Genomic DNA, 22,965 nt, shown 5'->3' on the forward strand with positions numbered 1-22,965 from the left:
TTTTAATATATTTATAAGATGTTAAACGGAATTTCATTTTTTTAATGTAAATGTTTTTAAACTACTACTTATTTCCATATTTAAAAAAATGTTTTCAATTTTCGAATTGGAATTAAATCAATAAGCTCAGTATATATGTAGGTATGCAAAAGATGCCATATATTTTATACTTATGGCCTAAGGCAAGAAAATATAATTAATTTGAGGTCGAGCTCTTAGTGTATTTAACTTAATTAACTGATTTATACATCATCACTATTTTTCTTTATTTTGCTTCTTTTTTCGAGAGCATTAGTCGCAAGTGCGTCTTCGCTAACTTTGGAGTGTGTACTCGCTAACATGAAAGTGTGTACACACTCGCTATCATTTTCCAGAACCCAAAATCTTGTACAGTTTGAACTTTTAGAGACATGTTTATGAATGCCTGAAGTTGCTTATAGGAGTCTACGAATAACTGTCAGATTTCGACAATCCGATTAAGTGTCATTTTTTAATCCACAAGGTTAAATAGCTTGGCAAGCATTCACGAAAATATATTCCAGATGGTTGGCATCGCGATACGTAGCATTCTGAGTTGACCCGACAATAAACTGGTATGTATTTAGTAGCCAGTTGGTATTTTATAGGGGCGGTCACACTAATCCGTACCCAAAAACAATCAACCGATGCGAAAAGCATAACAATTCGAAAGTTTAAAATTCGGTCAAGATGAGCGCCTATTATCGGCGCGCGGCGTTGCGCAAGAAGAGCCCCAGCCGCGGATCGTCCTTCGAGTCGGAGATGAACGAGTCCGGCTACACATCCTTCCTGGCCCTGCACAATTCCACCGCGGAGACGCCATTTTTGTTGGAGGACGCTGAGGGCGAAAATTGTCGCAATGCATCGAATACCACTACATTCTTTTGGGGGCTGAACACGCCCAGTAGCCACCAGGAGCAGGACCTTCACTGGGGCAAGCCCTATCCCAGAACACAGCCCCAAAAGAAAATTTCCGCGGAGGAGGAGCCTTTCTCTATGACTCCGCGTCTGCAGGATGAGCATAGTCTGCCCAAGCGGCGCAAAAAACACTTTCAATCGCCACACAGTAGCCCCAAGAAGTCCAAGAAGCTGCTTTTCCCCCACATAGAAGAACCGCCCAAGAATCGCTTTTACGGAGGTGTCGAAAAGCTGGACATAGTGGCCAAGCTGGCGCAAGAGCTTCCGGCACTGGAGTGCATACTGCGTCATGTGGGTGCCCACACGCTGGACGTGATGACCAAGGTGTCGCCGGCCTGGAAGCAGGCCGTTTATCGCAGCCAGCGCGACTTGGAGCGCCTGCAGAACCACCGACTCAAGTTGAACCTTACCAAAGAGAATCCTCACGTGCCCAAGCGGTGCAGCCATGTGCCCAAGGCAAACCACACAGTGCCATTGCAGACCTCGAACCATAGCAGCCTGGCCAACAGCGCCGCCTCGCTAATGGACTCGGGCAACTCGAGTATCCACCTGATGGACGTGGATGCCGGAAGGGTTCTGCGCGAGCAGACGCAGCGCGTCAAGTGTCCTCGATGCGGACGAGGCAGCCGGGTTTTCATAAGCGAGGCAGCCAAGGGTGGCGAAAACCTATTGTCGCAGACTCTGCCTATTCCACATAGCACATTCCCCTGCATGACGGGTCCGCCTCTCAAACGCTTCCTGTCCCTGGATCTTGACGAGGTCAAGAGTTCACCGCAAGGACCGCCATACAACTTCGCCGAATGCACCAGTGTCATCTGCCAGTTCCGGTTCTGCGTCAACTGTCTGTCCAAGTCGCATCCCGGCGAGCGTTGCCTGGTCACGGAGCTGGACACACCATCCAAACTGATGATGCCACGGGAGCGACTGACGCCGCCACAACGTGCCCAGAGCCGTGATCCGAAAATCACAAGGAAAAACTCGCTCAAGCGGCTCTGCTTTTAGCTTTATCATAGGCTTTTAACTATTACGATTAGTATTCGATTTTTTTAAATCTCATTAATTCCGTATTATGTCCATCGCATTAAGATCCATTTCATCACGTACATTCTTATATATGTTTTTAAATCGTTTCATGTAAGGTTTGTCGGAATTCTGTACCTCTGCGAGATTAAGTATTTTTTACACATGCAAAATATATAAATCATTTTTAAAACTTTAGTTGTTATAATTATAATTGGGGGAAAGTGATTCCTGTTTTCTAACGTGTACGAATTTGTTATTATATATCATTATGACAGTCTTCAAAGGCAGCCTTAATATCTTAGGCTTAAAAATATCATGGTAAATATTTTATTATTATTGTTGATTGCACTTATAAATAAATTCAAACACAAAATGTTTAAAATCAGCTGTGGTATACACCGGTTTGTGTCTTTGCTAACGTCAATGCGCGGTTTTTGCCATGCGCCTACTTGTAGATCCAAGAGATCTCTGGCCACACCAACAAAACACGTGTGGAGTGCGGTTGCCACACGTTTATTGTTCTCCTTTTTTACCTTTAATTAACTTGAGAAAAAAGGAAGAAACGACCATCCAAGATGAGTACTGCGTTGGCACAGCAGCTGCAGAAATTGGCTGCGCCGCAGTCGTCGGTGACTTTGGCAGACGCACGAAGTCGCGCCTCCATACTCTTCGATCCCAAGGAGGCGGCCACCAAGGAGCGGCGGTCCATCTATGAGATCGGGTTGACGGGACTGCAGGAGCTGACCGACTTTAATCCGGCCTTCAAGGAGTTCCAGCTGACGTTGTTCGATGAGGCCACATTGACGCTGGAGCGATCCGTGGAGCTGCCGGAGATTAACAAGATGCTGGACGCGGCCATTGCCAAGTTTTTGCGCCTGCTTTCGCCGTACCTTCTGCTCCGACCCGCACACATGGCCTTCGAATGGTTGTTGCGACGATTCCAGGTTCACGAGTATAACCGGAGAGAAGTTATGGCCCTGATTCTGCCCTATCACGAGACTATGATATTTGTCCAGATCCTTAAGACCATGAGGCTCCGGTCATCGGATGGAGACTGGTACTGGCTGCGCCCGTTGCAGCGTCCTGGCGTTCCGCTGGCCAAGACTACTATTATTAACAGAGCCGCCAGCAATCCCGCCTTCCTCGGCTTCATCTGCCAAAGTACCCAGAAGGCGGTCAAGGAACTGGGTCCTCGAGCACACCAACTACAAGCCCAGATCAACTTCTATGCCACCGTCGTAGTTGGCGCCCTGCAATTGGCGAAACCACTGCAGGACTGGCACATCACCACTATTCTAGAGTCGCTGCTTCGTGGGCTGGTTTCCGATAACATCGACTTTATGGCAGCCGCCTATGTGATCGTTGCTCAGCTTGTTTCCCGCACCAAACTCAAGAGCAAGGTGTGCAACGCCCTTCTGGAACGCGTGGCCAACTGCCCGTTTGAGAGGCTTTACAGTGAGTCGCTGCTCCTGCTTGTCTGTATCTATGGCAAACAGCAGGCCGCACTACCGCACTTTAAGTCGGAAACCATACTCAATCTGGTTGGAAAGAAGTGGCTCATCTCCACTCTGACCTCACTGGCCAAGGGTAACATCGCCATCCAGTCTATCTGCATGCCACTCATGGCGGGCGCAGTGGCCGCCATTCGGGAGGATGACGCCTCTTCCAGCTCATGCAAACTGTTCTTGGACAACCTCCTGTCAGAGGTGCCAATGCCAAAGCCGACTGCTCAGCAACTGATCAAGTGAGTACTATCGAAAGTAATAAAAAAAGTATTTATACACTTAAATTTAAAACGATTTCAACTGCTCCGATTTAATTAACATATATACTTTACCCATTTCAGTTGCTTTTTGGATACATATGTAGATATTGCGATCGATGCACCAGAGCCCATGGAAACCAACTCAAACGACGATGACGATACCATCGTAATTGATTCGGATGATGAGATCGAGACGGAAAAGACCACCTTCCAAACCTGGTATTCCACTTACCTCGAGAAACTGGAGAGACGCTATCCAGAAGCTTTTGATCTGAGCGTTAAAGAGGCCTTGAGTTCCAAATCCTCCACAAGCAATCGCCACAAGGCTTTAAAAATGGCCTTGGGTAAGTAAAAAAATAATAATATTTATATTTTTATTATATTTAATATGTTTTATTCGTTCTAAGGCTTCCGTCTCAACACTACTGATGAAAAAGCGAAGCACGCATACGAAAAACTCTATCACTACAGCGCTGACTGGCGACTTAGTGCTGTCCAGAAACTACTCCAGAATTTGAATGTGTCTAAAAAGCGGGAGAGAAGCGTTAAGCTTTTGCAAGAATGTCTCCCCGATAGGATAAATGATGATAGCGGTGCTGTGGTCTCAACCATGCTATCATTGCCTACCGAGGAGCTCGCCGAGATGTTGGGTCCGTTGCCTCTGGCTCAAACCCTATGTCGTCTGCTGTATCGTGCTCAGTCCGAAAAGGATGAGGAATGGCAACCTGTGGTTCCCCTCGCTGTTCGTCACTTGACCTCTGCCCTGGTGAGCGGAAGCTATGACACAAATTTGGTGCTATTAGCGCTGATGCCGCTTCTCTTTCCTGGCGAAGCAATAGCTGAACACCAGCACAAGGCTCTGCTTATTATACTTGACAGTGATTTTGTCAGTAAAGTTCCGTTTTTGGCAGATCTTAAAGTGAGCAACAAATTCAGCGACTTTAATGTCGGCGAGCACCGTCAACACTTCCTGGACATCATAGCGAGCAGCAATCAGGAACTGAGTAGTCAGGAACGTGCGTTGCTCCAAAGCGTAGAAGATCATGGCGGTGAGTCGTACATTCAGAAAGCCTCCCAGCTGACGCACCTGTTACTCCTGCTGACTGCCTACGCCAAGAGGGAACTACAACCTCGGGAAAGCCTTCACATGTTGGAGAAAATCGGGCTTTATAGCCGGCGCCTCCAGTTCCGTGTCGTCAACGGTAGTCAAAACACACAGAATTGTGCTCCTCTACAATTGTATGTGGATTTCCTATTGACTTTGGTTAAGAACACCAAATGGACAGCTCTAGCTTCCACTCCTTGGAATCAGATGACCGATGAGCTTCGCCTCTGTCTGCGCCTGCTGGAAGTAATATGCGCCCAAGTGTTTTCGGAAAAAGCTGATCAGCCAGAGCGTCAGGAGTGGACACGAGCCCTGCAGCAAAGTTTGCAACTAATCCTGCCTGAAGCTCAAGACAGATTGGATGTGCTATCAAACTTCTATGTGTTCGAGCGACTGCCAGAACTGTGGCCTCGAGACTCTGACTATGCCGTGTTCCGGTTGCAAGGATTCATTATTCTGGAAGCAGTTCTGTCCAACCCGAAATCCCAAATAGACTGCAGCCTGGTTCATGTGCTGCGGGTGGCCAACGCCTGTGGATCTCCTTTGCAAACTCTGCGAGTGCAAGCCATTAACACTCTGCAGTTAATCAGTAATCGCAAGCTGGTGAGCCATGTGGAGCAATTGGTGCGTTCGTTGCTGCAGCGGAAGAGTGAGTTGAGTATGGATCACGAACAATATGCCCTGATTCTATACACCATTCTGGAGCCAGAGAAGGCCACTGCCAAGGAAAGACTTGTGCTGTCAAAACTGAAACGATCTATTTTGGCTTTGACCGCCGATCCGGAGCAGTCTCCCATTTGTACGGCGTCTTTGCTTGCGGCCCTGAAGCACGTCAACGATGAGAATTTCTTAAACGATTTGCTGCCGCTGGCTCTTGACTCCCTGAAGAAGATAACTGCGGGAGAAGACAACCAGCATATAAAACAGCTGCCATGGCCACATAGTGAAATCTACAAGTCGGTAATAGAGAAGTTTGAGGGGCGTATTGCGGTGAATGTGTTGCTGCGAAAGGATCTGGCTTGGAAATTGTTTGAGGACAGCTTCGCCCAGTATGACACCTATGTCGAACTTGAACAGAAGCTACAGCCTCTTCCCTGCGTCCTGCTAAACAGCCTCACGCCGGAGACCTTTGAGCAAATGCATGCCAAGCACAAGATTGGTCTAATCAAGCTGATAGTGGAGTCGGCTACCAATTCGGACAATGACAGCATATTCTTGGCTGGCCATCGTTTGCTGAAGCGCTGCCGTTTGGATTGCCAGCCACTCGTGCCGATCCTCTTGGAGATGGCCAACACCAAGGTGCAGAAGAAACAACCCGTCAAACGACGATCAGTACAGGCAACCCAACTGAATTTGACCAGCCCATCCTGGAAGGAAGGAATGACTCTTCTCGAGCTGTTGGAGCACAAGAAACAGCTGGTTGGAGCGGAGTTGCTGATACCACCGCTCTTCGAACTTCTACAGGCCTGTCTTGCGATGGAAGAGCATGGTGCCGCTGAGTATCCCAAGCAGCTGATTCTCTCGAGCTTGCTGCACTGCTGTCAGACGGCACAGTCGGCCGGTGTGCAGCTCGTTAAGGCTATGCCTGAATCTAGCTTCCGCATCGAGTTGGTGGTGCAATCCTTAAGGAATACCCGCAATCCGCAGACCCAGCAGCATGCGCTGCTTTTCCTGACACACTGTGCTGGCATGTATCCGCAACAAGTTCTACACAAGATCGTCGAAATCTTTACGTTCGTTGGATCCACGGTGGCGCGGCACGACGATGCCTTCAGCCTGCATATAATTCACAATGTGGTGGAGTCGATTATACCAATTCTGCTTCTGAATACCGGACATAATGAGCTGGTTATACCCGTGCTTAAGGTGTTTGCTGATATTTGCACGGACGTGCCGATCCATCGGAGATTGCCATTGTATGCTACTCTGTTCCGAGTTCTGGAGCCCAAGAAGCACCTCTGGCAGTTCTTGTGCATTATCTTCGAGTCTCAAGTGATTCTGGAGCAAGTTCCGCAAAAGGTGTCCACAGACAAGTCGCGTCTGGACTTTGCTCGTGAACTGACGTTGATGTTCGAAGATCCGACGGTCGCAATTCAGACGTGCATCCGTCTATTGGATTACCTGGCCAAGTTGCCGACAACCAAAAGCAGTACTTCGGGTGGCTCGGGCTCCTCTGCGCTTATCACGGAACAACAGCTCTTTGATGTTCGGACCCGGACGTTTAAGCAACTGCGGCACTATAAGTACCTCATCATGGACTTCCTTTCTGGAATTAGCAGCTGCAACGAATGGGAGAAGAAGATGAAGCGTCCTGATCCCAGCGAGCTACTTCCGTATTATCAGGAATTTATCCTAAAGACACTCGCGTACGTGGGCGTACTTAATGGAGCATTGGAAGCAGCCTCCGAAACGCCGTCTCTAGAGAAGTTCTGGCGCGTGCTAGCTAACCATGCACACGATGTCTTGGATAACGCCATCGGTCTTTTGGCACCGCAACATTTCCTCAGTGTGATAACGGAGCTACTGAAACATGATCATGTGTATGTGCGCATTAAGGTGATGGACTTGTTGGTGACCAAGCTAAGTCCAACGAGCGATTACTTCCAGCAATCCCCCGCTGAACACTTTGGAGTGCTATTTGCTCCTTTGCAAGAGATTATCGACGGTATTCTGGAGGGCAGTTCCAACAGTGCGCAGCAGGCGAAGCTTCAACAGACTGCGTTGCATGCCCTGCAGTTTTTGGCCCTCCATCACGGACGTGACTACATCGAGGAGTGCCGCTCTCTTTTAGCCACCTTGACCAAGATCACCAAACGACGTGCAAACGTGCCCAAGGCTGTAGTCGGCAATGTGGTGCTGACCCTCGTAGAAATCTGTGCAAGTCTTAAGGCTCACGCCTTGGCCCAATTGCCAAAGTTCGCTCCTCAACTGACTGAGTTACTCAAGGAACAGGTCCACCAAATGGCCTCGCTTAAACAAGGTCCAGACTACGTCTGTTCCACCCTTGTCACAGGTAAGATCCGAACAAATCCATTTGGAAATATTTATCAACTAATGTTCCAACTACTCCATTGTAGCACTCCACAAGCTCTTCAAGGCGTTGCCGCTTTTCTTGGGACCCTACTTGGTGGAAATTATCGGAGGCTTGGCGCGCCTTTCTGTGCAACTGGAAAATCCACAGCTGCTGCTGCAGGATAAACGCACACAGGTGCTTAAGCAGAAACTTGCGGAGGTTTGGAGTGCAGTTGCCCAGGGCGTCGAGGTGCGCATTCTTGTGCCCAGTTGCGCCAAGGCGTTCTCCAGCCTATTAGAGCAGCAAGCGTACGACGAGCTAGGACATCTCATGCAGCAGCTGCTGTTGCAGAGCGTCCGTCACAATTCAGCCGCTCAATTGCAACCGGTTCAAGATCCCCTAAGCGAGCTATTCCTGCAAGCACTCAACTTCCGGCTGCAAGTGCGTGGACTAGGATTGCAGAGGCAATTGGTTTCGGATGTAGAGGCTTCCATAACCGAGACCTTTGTGACGTGGATCCTAAAGTTGTCCGAGACCAGTTTCCGTCCCATGTACTCTCGGGTACATAAGTGGGCACTGGAGAGTACCTCTCGGGAAACTCGTCTCACCTACTTCCTGCTGACCAACCGGATCGCCGAAGCTCTAAAATCTTTGTTCGTGCTATTTGCCAGCGATTTCGTGGAAGACTCTTCGCGCTTGCTGACGGAGCACAACTCAATCCGCCCCGAGTTCGAAGTCGAGGAAAGGGAAGATGATGTGGACCTGTTAATGGCAATACTGAACACTCTGCATCATGTGTTCTTGTACTGCAACGAGGACTTCATCAATGACCATCGCTTCAACGTGTTGATGCCACCGCTGGTCAACCAATTAGAAAACGACCTGGTACTGGGAAATGAGTCGCTCCAGCAAGTTCTCAGTAACTGCATTGCCCAGTTTGCGGTGGCCACCAACGATGTGATGTGGAAGCAGCTCAACAGCCAAGTGCTCCTAAAGACACGCACACCCACTCCCGAAGTGCGGATTCTGGCATTCAACAGCTGTGTGGCTATCGCGCGCAAACTGGGTGAATCCTATGCCACCTTGTTGCCGGAGACAGTTCCATTCATCGCTGAGCTCCTGGAGGACGAGCACCAGCGTGTGGAGAAGAACACCCGGACTGCAGTGCAAGAGTTAGAAACTATTTTAGGCGAGCCGGTGCAAAAGTATCTATAATTATGGGAGAAGAGATTTCTCCAAATGTAAAACGTTGTGTAAAATTATACTGTCATAAAGAAATCTATTATTACATTTTTAAAAGTGATATTTCAGTCATAATCATTAAGATCTTCAAAAAATCTGTATAACTTAGTTAAAGAATTCGCAGTAACTTACTCATTTATTCGGAATGCAGAATCCGCTTAATCTAAGTGTACAATAAGAAAACAATCAACATTATTCTTGACACAACAAGTGGAGCGAATCGGAAGCGGGACTATGTATTGTATGTGTAGGAAATGCTGGGGATGTGGGCGTTGTTGAGCGTGTTGTCGTGCGTCTCCTTGTCCTCGGGTATCTCGGGATCCTCGCGCTCCTCCTCTTCGTCGATGATGCTGATATCGCGAATGGATGGCCGGTGGCTGCGTCGCCAGCCACTGAGGTCCTGAGGCTGCTTGGTCTTGGTCAGCAGCTTCGTGCCCGTCACCGAGATCATTATCGCTCCCAGCGGAGCGGTCAGAACGATGCTGAACACGCAGATCGTCTGCACAATGTTCGCCCAGTTGCGTTCGTCCTCGGTGGCGTCGTCTCCGATATGCTTTAGGGCCACCGGACCAAGAGCCGCCTGCACCGTTGCCTTGGCCATCCACGACAGTCCCACAAAGAACTTCTCCTTGGTGTTGAGGCGATCTCCGAACGCAATACCCGCCGTGGTAAAAATTCGCAAAATGGCGCCCGTGAAAATACATGCCGCTCCGATAGACACCGTGTGTGAGTCCAGCTCGCGAATCTTAATGGTGGCACCGGTTAGCCCGAACAGAATTGGCTCGAAGATCATCCAGAAAATCTCGAAGGCGGTGGAGACCGGGTTGTCCTCCACATCCCAGCCATCCTTGCACCAGAACAGATTCGAAACGAAGGCCGAAAAGACCACAGCCAGGGGACCGGCTCCTTCGAATCCCAGTTCCTCGCTCCCATAAATGGCCATCAGTCCGCCGGTGAAGAGCAGCAGCGTCCGCAATGGCACCACATACGCGTCCCCCTTCTCCGGGAAGATGCGGGCCAGCGAGCCCCAAACGACGCCAAAGCCCAGACCGCCCAAGATGCAAACCGGTGCCTGAGCGATCTGGTAGGCGAGTCCCTTGTCGGAGAACATCACCGTGCTGATTATGCCAAATATGGCCACCGATAGGGCATCGTCCACTCCGGCTACGGCCACCACCAGTGTGGGAATACCCTTGGCCACGCCATAGCCCTTGGTCCGCAGCCGGAACAGGCAGGGCACCACCACGGCCGGTGACACTGCGGCAATGATCGAGCCCAGCAGGAAGGCCCAAATCCAGGGCAGATCCAGCAGAAAATGCGACATCACGGCCATCACCACCGCCTCCACGCACCACGGTATGATACCCAGCTTCAGGATCGTCTTGTACACCTTCTTGAAGGCCTCCGGCTCCATTTCGAGTCCAGCTCGAGTCAGGATTATGGTAAGCGCGAATTTGCGCAGATGAGCCGTCACCTTGGAGAAGTCACCATCAATGTCGGCCCAGCCTACATTCTGTAAACAGTGATTGTTAAGGGATGATATGAAATAAAAATATGTGGAGCTCACCTGGAAGAGTATGCCCACCAGGAGCATGCCAATGAGACGTGGCAAGGTGGTCAGCGATATCAGATAGCCTCCGAAATTGGCGGCCACAGTAAGAACGACCAGGCCAAAGAGCTGCCCACCAGGGGCAGCCGAGTCGCCGATGATCACAAAGGCGGTGACCCAGATAAGGACTCCTATTATTAAGAAAATAGTTAATACAATTATAACTTTAAGATATTTAAACACTTACCAATCAGAATAATGGAAATTAGGCGCGATACCGTCCTAAATGTGGGACACAGCGGGTAGGGGAATATCTTCTGCCAGAAGGGCGGCTCCCAGGACGCGGATGGCTCCTCGCCGCGGCACTTGAGGCAGAAGTTGTACATCCAGGACTCCTCGACGTAGTTGGCACCGCCATTGCTGCTGCCGCCTCCGTTTTGACCCATCTGGTGGCCATTGTACTTCGCATTGAGCACGTCCAGCGCATTCTGTCGATAGTTTTCTGCGAGAGAAGAAGGTTCCAATGAGTGATGCAAGCCATTGGGTCTGGGTGCGCCAGCACCTAGTACTCAGTTTGCAAGACCTCAAACTGTATATTATCTTCGCAGTCAGCAGGGATCTCTAATTAGGTGATAACTATGGGCATTATTATATCGAAAGGGGAATGCGTCAAAGGCAAGACCTACGCAACAATATTTTGATTTGGCAGAGCCCACTTCCCCCGGCTCGCTAATTGATAATGTTGACTGGAAAATGAGGTAGACATCGGAGCGGTAGCCGCCGATCAAACAACCGCTTCAACTTGATATATTTGCATTTTTTTCCAACTGGTTAATTCAGGTTGAAATTTCAATGGGACCGTGAAAATGAAGCGCCGAAGTGATAGGAAACTTCCTATCAAATTTGGGAAAAATACATATCATGTACTCTACGTGTGTTTAAATAAGTGCTATTATATATAATTGGCGCCAATGGTCGGAAATACTTTGTTGAATATTTATTTATATGGTGTATTTATAATATATATAATACACTTGTCTAAATCACAGTTTAGCACGTTTGCAGAAGAACTCTAAGCTTCATTGAGACGCCTATGATTGAGTTTTTGAAACGTGTTAGTAGCGAAAATGCTCAGCACACGTGAGAAGTGAGGTGTAGACAATATACGTCGCAGACTATATAAGAAATATTTTTGAAATATCTAAGTATTCCACAAATATATAGCTTATAGCCACATAGTTACTTATTTGGTATTAGATTAAAACAATCCTGCCGCTGACAAACTGGTTTTCTAGACAAGGATCCTGCGATCCTGGACAAGATCACTTACCATAGCTGTGAGTCGAGACCCGATCACTTTCGTTGTCATGGGGAGCGGTATCCTTCAGGATGCTCTTCCTTCGCGCCGGTCCAATGTCCGTGTGCGAATGTGTGGAAGTCTGCGATGGTAATACAAATCGCGATTAATTTTGTTAAATAACAATAAGTTATCGCTGGTTCACAAGCGTGTGCCCATATACACATATATTTCATTAGGCGATTATATGGCCAGTAGTACATGGAAAATCCGTTTTTACGATGCAACCAACAAGCGGAATGATCGCAATCGCCGGCGGTTAATGAATTGATATAGCCAACAGCACTCACCTGTGAAATTTTACGCCGCGGGTTTTGCTCGTAGGCGAGATTATCGTATCCGGTGCCGAGAACACCATTCCCGCCGATCATGGGGGGATCGGATATAATGCTGACCCGCCGCTTGGGCTGGCTCTCGATGACGATGGTGCTCCTGTGGTTGCCAGCCCCATTGCCACTGCCATTCGAATTGGGCATGGGCACGTCGCTGGGCACTGGGATCGGGGTCGGAGCGATGATGGTCGTCGGTGTGGTTATGGTCGCTGGTGCTCCGCCGACGGAGGGATCCTCGCGAGCTTCTGGCTCTCCCGTGGCCGTCATCTTCTTATGGCTCTGCCGGAACGAAGTTTACAATAAGTTAATCGTTTAATGCTTCGATTAGTAGCCTTTGTGCTTACACTAAACATTTGACGGCGTCGCGAATCAAATGTATGAAATTATTTCGAAGCGATTCGCGAGTTTTTACAACTATCTCGTTCGACGTTTAGCAATGAAATAAATTCATTACCGCTCGGTGGCAATCCGCCAACTCCAGGTGGACACACACACTCATAAGGGCACACACACACACACACATATACAGGCATCTGGTGGCTACACTGGGCGAAATGGCGAGGCGCTAATTGAAAAGCCAAACAGCCATTTATCAAAGTCCAGGAAAATGACAGGTAATGTGATATAAAGCGTAATTGTGGGAATTAATGCCCTATTTTTCCAATTCATTTATTTATTTATAAACTACTCTGAAAATTAACTAATAAAATATTTAACATTGTCATATAATTCATTATGAGAATTATTGTGCTCTTTCTTTAATTTATTTATTCATTTATAAGCTACTATAAAAATGAACTGTATTTTATTGCGATTATGGGTAGTTATGAGAAAAATCCTTTTTTTCTTTTTTTATGATTAAGAAGAATGATGATTAAGAATTTAAAACATGGCACATAATTTCATAGATTACGTATACGCACTGTATGCCTTCTGAGAACAGACATAAATAGTGAGAAAATATATTGCTTATCGGTTACGTGATTTTTTGTTATATACATATATACATTATATATATCATCGTTAAAATCTATTAAAATATATTAAACATAAAATATTTTTGGTATTATCTGATTTATTTATTTTTCGCAGTGCCATTGTGAACTTGTGAAAACGTTAAAGACTAAATAAATAAATAGTGTAAAATCTTCTTAAAACCTCAATAAAAATTAACGGCAATTAGCTTCAATTATATCACCTGCCCCAAAAAGATACACATGATATGCGGTTGATAGGTACTCCCATATCTCCAGCCATGAATATGTAAAAACCAGGTCGGTTGCCGCTTTGATGACCAAGAAGTTTTTTAGCCATTTGTTTGACATTCAATTATGACGCGTTTATCTAAACAAATTCACGTGAGCTGGGCTTAATATCTGTTTAATGTGCCCCCCTCCCCCTACGCCGCCTAATTTCTTTTTTTTCCGAGACGTCTCGAAATAATGAGGCTGATTTGATTATTTTATACATTTGGTGTTTATATGTTTTTCGGGGCTTTCCGTTGTTTTTGCTATTTTTGCGGTTCGACGGCGAGGAGAACAGAATGTGACATCAAGTCATGCGGTTCGTTAGCTGAATGCTGAAATCAAACAAAGCCACAAGCATGTTGCTTGTGCCTGGCAAAATGTTGATTTAAATTGTTGTTCCCTGACATCACCCGCACCCCCTCTGAAGTTGGTCCAAACTTGCGTTATTCAATTCGCTAATTTATGGCTCACACAAAAACTGGCGGCAAATAGCAGTTGACAGATCTGTCCAAAATGCGAGCACATTTGGTTTTGAAGCCATTCGATGGACAGATACCAATGGAGATGAGATTTTATACATCTTATTCAGTTCAATAACTTTATCATTAAACAATGTGCAACATGTTGACTATACTCACACGCTCTGATTGGAGTACCAAATATAGACTTAAGTGGGCGGAAAGGGGTAAGATGGTAGACGATATCAGAAATGTTGGCAACGGAAAGAGACTATTTGCAATCACAACTGCATAATTGGCCAGCCACGCTCAGTGTTTTCAATTTTCACATCTAATTAGCGCCGATTCAACAAAAAGTGCTGCTATTGATAGGAGTGATTTGCTGTGATAAAATTGTTTTGGACAATATTTAAGTTGGCACAGTCACCCCAGCAGCGATTTTCAATCTTTTAGATCTTAATCTTAAGCCAAGGCATTGGTTTTGATTATTTAGTTTTTACTTAGTTTTTTTTCTTTTTTGGGGGGCTTGGGGCTCTAATTGACGCGTGTCTGGTATCAAACAGACCCGAGTTGACAAACTTTTCGACACTTCATCATCATCATCATCATCAATATATCATAGGTATATTATCGTCACGTGCTATCATGCGAACAAATGGCGAACAAAGCGGCTTAATTAGCATTCGTGTGTCATCTGTTGGGCTTTTAAGACATATAAACAAATATATATCTGGCTATAAAACAGTAAGTGTTCATCATCAATAGGCCATCGTATGGGCCCGATTACAGGTCATCCGTAGGGTGAACAACTCGTGTGATTACCAAGCAAATTCATTTTCAAGTTAATATTACCTTACTATGCATTTCAATTTTGAATTATTTAAAATAAACTGTTTAGTTTTTAACTTCATCGTTATTAAAGGTTTTGCAAATACACAATCCCTTTGATTTAATAATTTAGCTAATTGCTTGCGATATCTTGAGTTTCACTTTGAACCCTTGTTAGTCATTTTTGCATTCAACCTGGGCTTTCAACGATTTTGCCGCTCTTTGACCTTGCCGTAGGTTGGTTGCCCCACCCCCATTTGCGCGCCCACACCAAAAAAAAGCATTTGCATTGCCATCGAATGAACACAACGGCGAGGAACGATTCTACGTGACATGTTTGCCTGATCGGATTGGCCAGGGCATAAGCAAATTCGAAGCAGTTAGTTAGCTTGGGTCAGTTGGCCGGAGCGGTTGTGTTGGCCAGCTGGAGATTCGGATTGGGTGAACTGGTCAGGTGGCCGGATTACTTAGCACGAGCGGTGCCAAGCCGTTTTTGGCCCAAAAGGTTTTCCTTCGCACGCTTCAAAACCCATTGCGCAATGGTCATAGCCAAAAATTGGGGAATGGGGAGGGGTTTGGGGCGCAAAAACATTTACATTTTACAACGAATTTGAAATTGGGCAGGTAACCAATGGATTGGGTGGATGGGCTTGGTTGGAGAAGTAATATCCGTATTAGTAGCAGCTACCTGTGACGTGATTCACTTTCAAACGTGGTCAGACGACAAACGCATTTCAGTGCTTCGTCTTTGGTTTTTCTTGTAAATGGCACGGCTGTTATCCCATAGCCATTGTGTTAATCTAATCGATTGACGGAGTTGAGCATTGTCTACGGAACTTCCCAGCAATAGATAATCAGGAGAGATAATAAGGTACGCGCATTCTTACACAATTAATCCCCAAAGCACTTGAGTGCGGGGAGCGTGTAAATTTTGAGAACAATTCACTTGAATCAAATTCAAATGGAGGGAATACACAGTCGGCTATTTCCACGGATTCTTATCAATCGGAGTCACATGTGACCAATGGCGAGGCAGATATGATGATATTGGACACTTGGCTAATCTCCGCTGGGCTTTTTCCGGCTGCGATTAGCCGGTTGTAGGACTGTTAATTGAATCATAGAAACATGTTCTTCAAGTTTATGTGTATATAAATACTAATAGCTAATATGGTTAAATACACATATTTTCAGCTAAGTTACTCCTCGTAATTAAGCAATCGCCAAAAATGAAATGGAATATTTCGAAAAATTTCTATTAAATGTTTTCTTCTGATAAAACCAATGATCACAATGATTCGTCGCAGTCTTTATTGGGCGCCAATAAAACAGAGTTTATTACCATGAATAGATTCCTGGGTGCTCAACTTCAGATTGACGTCAAAGGAGACGTCCTCCAACTCTCACTTAGCTCCAGTCCAATCGTTCAATTGATCAATTAAATGGTTTTTGCAGAGACATTCGAAGAAGTTGAGGAATATTCTTTAAATAGCGCTCGATTGAAGTTATCAAGTGCTAGATGGCATCGTTGAAATCTTTTATGGCCGACGGATTTCGTTGGACCTTTCACAAAGTTATCTACGGCCGTATATTTGCATTAATTTATTGCAAATATAAAAGACTTTTGCGATGATTGATCGCAGTATGTTGAACATTCATATAATATAATATATTCGCGGCTTATCTGACAATCGACGGCGATAGCAAAGGGCGCTATGGCGAAAAAGATTTAGCCATAAAGATCAAATCGGACGAAAGGCTAAATAAAAATCCACCGAACACTCGAGTTGGTGGTCGCTCATATAAAATTGAAGGGGCTAGGTAATGATAAGGGGGGCGGTGGAATAGCGGTTAAACCCTTATCAATGCGCCGAACTACTTAATTGGCTTGATATTGCCCTACTACCCCAACTACCGTGTGGCCAAGTGTGGATTGTGATTGATTCCATTCCGAATGCTAAATACGCAGACGGGATCGGGTGCCCCTTTTAAATTGGTTTCACGATTGCGATCGGATCGCGAAATATGTGTGTGATTACTCCACTTACGAGTGTTTCATTAACAGACCCACTCCACTCGATTCGAATCTCAATCAGCCATGAATGTTGTTTCTATATAATCGGCTTCAGATTCGATTTCGATTTCGCTTTCAATTCAACCCCCGCCCCCCCTTGCCAGTTTTGATTTCACTGGGTCTCAGGTGCTTTCCACTGGGGGTTTATCTGCCTCAATTGCGCGAATTGTTTATTAAAACATTATCAATATCTGTAATCCACAGTCGGATCCACTTCACGCTGTTCTACACTCGTTTCGTCTGGCTTTGGTCTTCGTCATTAGTCCCATTGACAACTGCTAATTGTGGTAAGTGTTTATTGGCCCAATTTTCGAGGCATTCGATAAGATTTGGCCCGTGTATCACTCTTCTCGTTTAATTATGCATGTATTTCCTTTATCATCTCAGTTCTCTTCTGGCTGAGACTTCCTCTGCTTATCTAAGCCTTAATGTACTGGGTATACTCGAGATGTTTCGGATAGAGGTTACACATTTGGGTAATATTTAGTGGTATCATAAAGGTGTTTTTCGGCACGATTTGATGTGGATCACAGTTTATTCTATTGCAGTGCACAGCAAAAAAATTTAAGTTAAATATTAATTCATAGTAATATATAAGTTATATTACTTCGGATCTATGCAACTTCATAAGAGTAAAAAAAAAATTTGTATCTTTAGGGATATGAAGTATCTACAGTAGAGCAAGCTATATATCTTTGTATACTTCCTTCGCTACTTTAGACAGAATCAAAGTTGAAAAGTAGATTTTCCAACTGCAGAAAACTTCTCTTTGATTGTGTTACAAAGTATATAATATATAATATAATATATACAATGCACAACCGTTATACGCACTGCGCATTTCCTTGACATTGTGATTGATTTTATTGATACTGATACGGAATTAATGCGTTCTGGAACTCGTTCACAGCTTACATTAAAGGGTTAACCCGCTTGAGATGTTCGCTTAATAGCATTTAAATGATGATACAATTGGTAGCACTGCAAATTGATTTTCCTCATGCAATAAAATATTCTTATGCATTCATTTCGAGTTCATTAAGAAATCATTCACATTTCATTAATTTCGGTCAATATGCAAATGAGCAGCAAAACGTAAATAAAGTGAAATATATGAACCAAATTAATAACAGCTCAAAGTCGCAAGCGGGTGTTTTAATCATAAGCGCGTGTAATTTGCATTTGCACTGTTTTGGCTGCTGCTTTGGCATTTCGAAAACACGTACAGCCAGAAATGTGAAATATCTTAAGTATTTACTTTATTACAGCCACTGAACTCGAAGATGCGAATGAGTGGTAAAACCTACTTTGTATTCACACGGCGGCCAGGAGGAAATTAGACAACTTTCGTTGATGTCTCAAATCTGAAGGCACTTTTGTCACTTTTCGTTGTCTTCGTGTTTTAATCTTCTTCACTTTTCTCGGAATAGCGCCACTTCTCGACTAATTAAAACTCAGTTAGTCGTTCTGCGTTGACTTTTACTTTCATATTCACAAAACGCGATCCACGGAGGCGAAAACTGAGGCGAAGTCGATCCGCAACCTGGCCAAAAGCACGACTAAGTCGCTGCAAATTCCTGCCAGCGTTTTATAGGCACACACACACACTCACGTCTGTAAACGCGATCGGAAGAATTGAAGCGAATCGAATTGAAACCGCTCTCTTGCTCACCCATTCATTCACGCACTCACTCACTCACTCACCTACTCACTCTCCGATTCGCGAAGAATTGCCCGAAGTTATGTGGTTGTAAGTCTTATCTTCTGGTGTGATCCACCCACCTGAAAATAAAGGTGGCCCAAAGCCCGCTCTTCTGGTAGAAGAAGAGGCGTAAATCAAGGCGATCGGCAGCCAATGGTATTAGCCAACTATATAGCTACTGCGCTGTTATATCTCGAACTGAAGGCCCTCTCGAGTTGTGCGATCCATAAAATGGTCAACAAAATAATTTCCTCAACGCTTCCCAGGCCATAAATTCAGTTCAGAATTTACCATCGGCGAATGCAATGTCATAATTGGTACTTGGCGATGTGAAAATACATTGTTTATATGGCCCTATATGTGACACGAAAAAGTATGCAATAAAAAATATGATTGATGACCCGAGATAACGAATGGTTTCTCTTTAATTAGGCAGTCTTAAGAAGCTCAATCAATCGAAAATTGAAAGCGTTTGATGGCTTTATGGCCACGTTAATCAATACGCATTGATATGGTCGCGACGTTGTGTTTGCCCATCGTTTGATGAACTTTAGATGGGATTTGGTAATTGAGTCACATTGAATGCATGGCGGTAGAAAAGTCAATTAGTTAATTGGCGGTCTAATTGACTTGACTTTGCAGAACTCGCCATGCGTATCAATAATACAAATAGCCTCTAAATATCTAAATACTTGCCCATTATATTAGATTAATCATTTGGCGTAAACAAACACGGATAAAGATGCCACTTTGTTTATTTACCATTTGCATAAAATCCAAATGGATGATTTTCGTTTATTTAACTTGCCTAATTTCAACTGACAAATCGCAATACACTCAAAACTGATAAGCGTGTTCCCTCGCAGACACTGAATAGTATTCCTTTTGATATCTGCGCCATAAACCGTACTCAAAGATTTCCGCTGCGATTCACCTGGGTAAACTGACTTTGATTAGTGCAATATAAGTACATGATATGCGGTATTTGGGCAAAACAATGTTATAATGAAATCGTGCAAATAGTGCTTACAATTGATATTTTGGTTAAAATGATTATTGCTATTTTTAGCCAGAGATTAATTTGATATTTCTGACATTGCCCGCATAAAGGTATGCCGGCATAGCAATAAAATTGATTTCACTGCTGCCATTTAATATTTATTGTAAATTTGTTTATCTAATTTCCGGCAATATATTTACCTACTTTCTGTCTATCTGCATATTGTTTTTTGCACTCATACCAATTCGCAGACAAAACGGCAAATGGTCCCATCGAATTCAATTCAAACAATCCGCAAAATTGCAGAAATGTATGAACTTTTCGCATGAAACTTCTCTAATTATTTGAGTGGCAAACGGCCAATGTAAAATGCGTCATGACATCGAGGTGGCTGATGAAAATGCGGCTGGGTCAGGGATTCGTGCGGGGTCTCCATAAATTAACTTTGCCAAAATTACAAACATTTTCCTATTTCCCCCATTAAAACCCAAATCACGGTGCCACACACCAGCGCAGACATACATACATACATACGTACATATCCGTGTTGGCTGGACGGGAGTGTAGCAATTTCAATTAAAGCTAATTACAACCAATATCGACTGCCAACAATGTCAAGCATCAAATGCGACGAAGCCACCCGAGAGGAGCCAGCTCGATTGGTTGGATGGAAGCCCGGCTAGTGTCATGTCTGGGTCGTGCACTGCGAGAAACTGCGGTGATCCGCTCACAAGGTGTCACTCAGTGTCGCCGAAGGTCCTGTCTGTGGGCGACGGTAAGTCCTGCGCGCGGGGTGAACCGTTGCCTGAGTAAGTTTTGTTGTCGTTGTCACCGCCAGCCACTGAGATGTGGCCATTTGGGTGAACCTAAGTCTGGGGATAAAGCACACTTATTTATTTTATTTCTTTAATAATTAGTGTTTGTATATTTCTTTTTTTTATATAAGCATCACATTTAGGTGGATTTTTTGTGCGAAAACGATTTTTATCAGTTATGTTCTTGAAATATTACGCATACGCCTTGTGCACATGCCCATACTAACCAACCTTCTTGTTAAGACAAACATTCTTCGTTATTTATCAAATTATTGTGGTTTCAAGTCTTAAATTTTTTATTTTTTTTTTTTTACAGGTCCACCCTAAAGGATGTGTGTGGGCTGCTGCTGCTGGAGGGTCCACAAGCTAGTGTCTGAATTTGAGTCACAACCCGTTGCAAATGCTGGCGTTGTTGTCGTGGAATAATTAAAGCAAATTTGCTCTTCAGACAGTCGCCCGTGGAAAAACAAGGCAAACGTCTCAGCTCTCAGCACGGCGACCCACAACAAGAGCGGTGCCGAATCACCAGACCCAGGTACAATCGAGGATACCGCCTCCTTAAGGAGCGACAAAAGCCCAAAGGAATGTCACGGATAACAATCCGACTGCAGCATACCCACTATAAATTTAACCAAAAAGTATGGCATACCTTGCGAAGCAAGCTGCAACTTTAAGCTAAGTAATAAAAATGTCTTATCTTTAATATTAAGTTTTTAATGCTAATCTAGACAAAGACTTCTGCCATCGTATGCTTGTTACCTGCTTGCCAACTTATCTGATATACCCCTTTCAAATAGAAATTCCGTTTATAGCAACAACAACACCGTCAGCTGCCAGTGCCAACATCAACAAAAAGGGGTGCTCCAAAGTGTTTCGAGGACTCGTACCTCCTACGACGACAATTGCAACAACAGCAATGCAGAACAAAACGCCAGTCAGCCGGGAAAGTACGCAAAAAAATGTCTTTATGTACGGAAGGCAAGGTACGAGCACGCTTATATGTATGTATATGTATGTTTTTGCTACCATAATATGGAACAGAGCCAACAACACAAAAACAATGCCAGTGAGTGGCACAGAGCGCTGGAACAGGAGCGGTTCATCTGGAGGAGAAGCTATGGTAATGCCACACAAACTATAAGGATTATGTTAACAAATAGCGGTGTCTTTTATGCTAAATAAATTGGTAAAATTACGTGTCGTAACTGCGTATACGTCATTTTTCTGGACGTAAACGTAATGTTAATAGAAGTTAAGGCGAATATGAAAACAACAGTAAATAAAGATAACGATTAATTTATTAAAATGTTGTACAAAACAACGTTAAATATTTAATATATTTCCATCATATCTTATTAGCTACGTCTAAACATTTGTTTTATCTTACTTAAGTAATAAAGTGCGTTTAAAATGTTTTTAATATTATTCAAAAACTTTATATATTTAAAATATTAAAGTTTTGTTCTCAAATAAGGCAAACATATTTCGTGATCCTGTACTCCTCCTTTGCCGCTCCTGAGGCAAAGAGAACGAAGCGGAAAGGAGGAAACCGAACGGCGACCGCGATGACGGACTCGTGCGGATGCTGCTGATGCCGATGCTGATGCCGACGTGGATGTGGATGCCGACGAGGATGAGGATGACGATGCTGCTGCTCGGCTCTTCCTGTGGCTTTTCTCACTTGCTGAGCGCAACAAGGACCAAAAAATGCCAGCACGGCAACAACAAAGGCCAACAACAATAATAATAGCGAATGGCAACAATAAACTGGGCTTGCGCCAAAAACGAAATGCGAAAATTTTGTGGGAAGAGCGAGCGAGAGTCGTCTTCTCACGGCGGCAGGACGGTAACAACAACAGAAACAACAAAGGAGTAACGAGATGGGAAAACAAAATCACACATACACACACGAAGAGCGACTCTCACAAAAAGCTGCTCAAAGTCAGTGTTTCGGGTGTGTGTGCGTGCGTGTTAGTGGGAGAGATTTACCCGAAAAAAGTTTTCAACTTGAAATTGAACTGTGTGTGCCATAGTTGAAGGTAGAAGAAGCAGCATCAGACAAATTGGAGAGCGCCAGTTGTTGTTGCTTCAGATGCTGATGCTGATGCTGCTCTTCTCTCTCCTCCTTCTCTACACAGAAATAAATAATTCAGCAATAATCAATACGATAATGACACACTACCATTAATTTAAAATGCATGCTTGTAGTTGTGATCAAACATTAATTAACCAGTTTGAATTAATATGCTAATAAAATGAATTATTTATTAGAAAAGCTCTCTAGTATTCAGTAAATTTTAGTATAACTTAATATTAAAGTGGTGATAATTGAACAAAGCAGTATTAAACGGGACATCTTATCAGAAAAGGTTTAAAAACTTTCTTCATCCCAAAAATGCATGGTAAATCCGGGAGCTTTGCATATCAATTTGATTTTCGCTCTGTGTAGCTGGCTTTGTTGTTGTGGGAGCGAAAATATTTTAACGCAATTAGAGTCGGAGCATCGTCGTTGTCGTTGT

General features: G+C 44.5%; 3 protein-coding genes and 1 long non-coding RNA gene across 6 annotated transcripts; 3 read left to right on the forward strand and 1 right to left on the reverse strand.

Moving 5' to 3' along the window:
* Positions 1-608: 608 nt before the first annotated feature.
* On the forward strand, positions 609-2,154 carry LOC6611452. The gene has a single exon (XM_002035958.2). The coding sequence runs from the start codon at positions 709-711 to the stop codon at positions 1,936-1,938; it is 1,230 nt and encodes a 409-aa protein (XP_002035994.1). The 5' UTR covers positions 609-708; the 3' UTR covers positions 1,939-2,154.
* A 288-nt stretch (positions 2,155-2,442) lies between these two features.
* LOC6611453 (HEAT repeat-containing protein 1 homolog) lies at positions 2,443-9,132 on the forward strand. The gene is made up of 4 exons (XM_002035959.2): positions 2,443-3,703; positions 3,806-4,068; positions 4,132-7,842; positions 7,907-9,132. Exons 1-4 carry the CDS (start codon positions 2,535-2,537, stop codon positions 9,055-9,057), a joined length of 6,294 nt encoding a protein of 2,097 aa, XP_002035995.1. The 5' UTR covers positions 2,443-2,534; the 3' UTR covers positions 9,058-9,132.
* Positions 9,133-9,193: 61 nt separating this feature from the next.
* Positions 9,194-18,489, reverse strand: LOC6611454 (sodium/hydrogen exchanger 9B2). 2 transcript variants are annotated; one of them, XM_002035960.2, is made up of 6 exons: positions 18,237-18,489; positions 12,281-12,601; positions 11,964-12,072; positions 10,881-11,135; positions 10,652-10,824; positions 9,194-10,597 (listed from the first exon to the last, which is right to left on the reverse strand). In XM_002035960.2, the coding sequence occupies exons 2-6, from the start codon at positions 12,587-12,589 to the stop codon at positions 9,317-9,319; spliced, it is 2,127 nt and encodes a 708-aa protein (XP_002035996.1). In that variant the 5' UTR covers positions 12,590-12,601; positions 18,237-18,489; the 3' UTR covers positions 9,194-9,316. The 2 variants fall into 2 exon arrangements, with proteins under 2 accessions (XP_002035996.1, XP_032578141.1); XM_032722250.1 differs by lacking the exon at positions 18,237-18,489 and adding an exon at positions 12,667-12,767.
* LOC116801621 lies at positions 16,951-21,146 on the forward strand. 2 transcript variants are annotated; one of them, XR_004362130.1, is made up of 3 exons: positions 16,951-17,055; positions 17,134-17,216; positions 20,763-21,146. It is a non-coding gene; the product is annotated as an uncharacterized LOC116801621 (long non-coding RNA). The 2 variants fall into 2 exon arrangements; XR_004362129.1 differs by lacking the exon at positions 16,951-17,055 and having other exon boundaries at positions 17,070-17,216.
* Positions 21,147-22,965: the final 1,819 nt, after the last annotated feature.

Source organism: Drosophila sechellia, chromosome 2L (assembly GCF_004382195.2).
Source record: "Drosophila sechellia strain sech25 chromosome 2L, ASM438219v1, whole genome shotgun sequence".
NCBI classification, from domain to species: domain Eukaryota; kingdom Metazoa; phylum Arthropoda; class Insecta; order Diptera; family Drosophilidae; genus Drosophila; species Drosophila sechellia.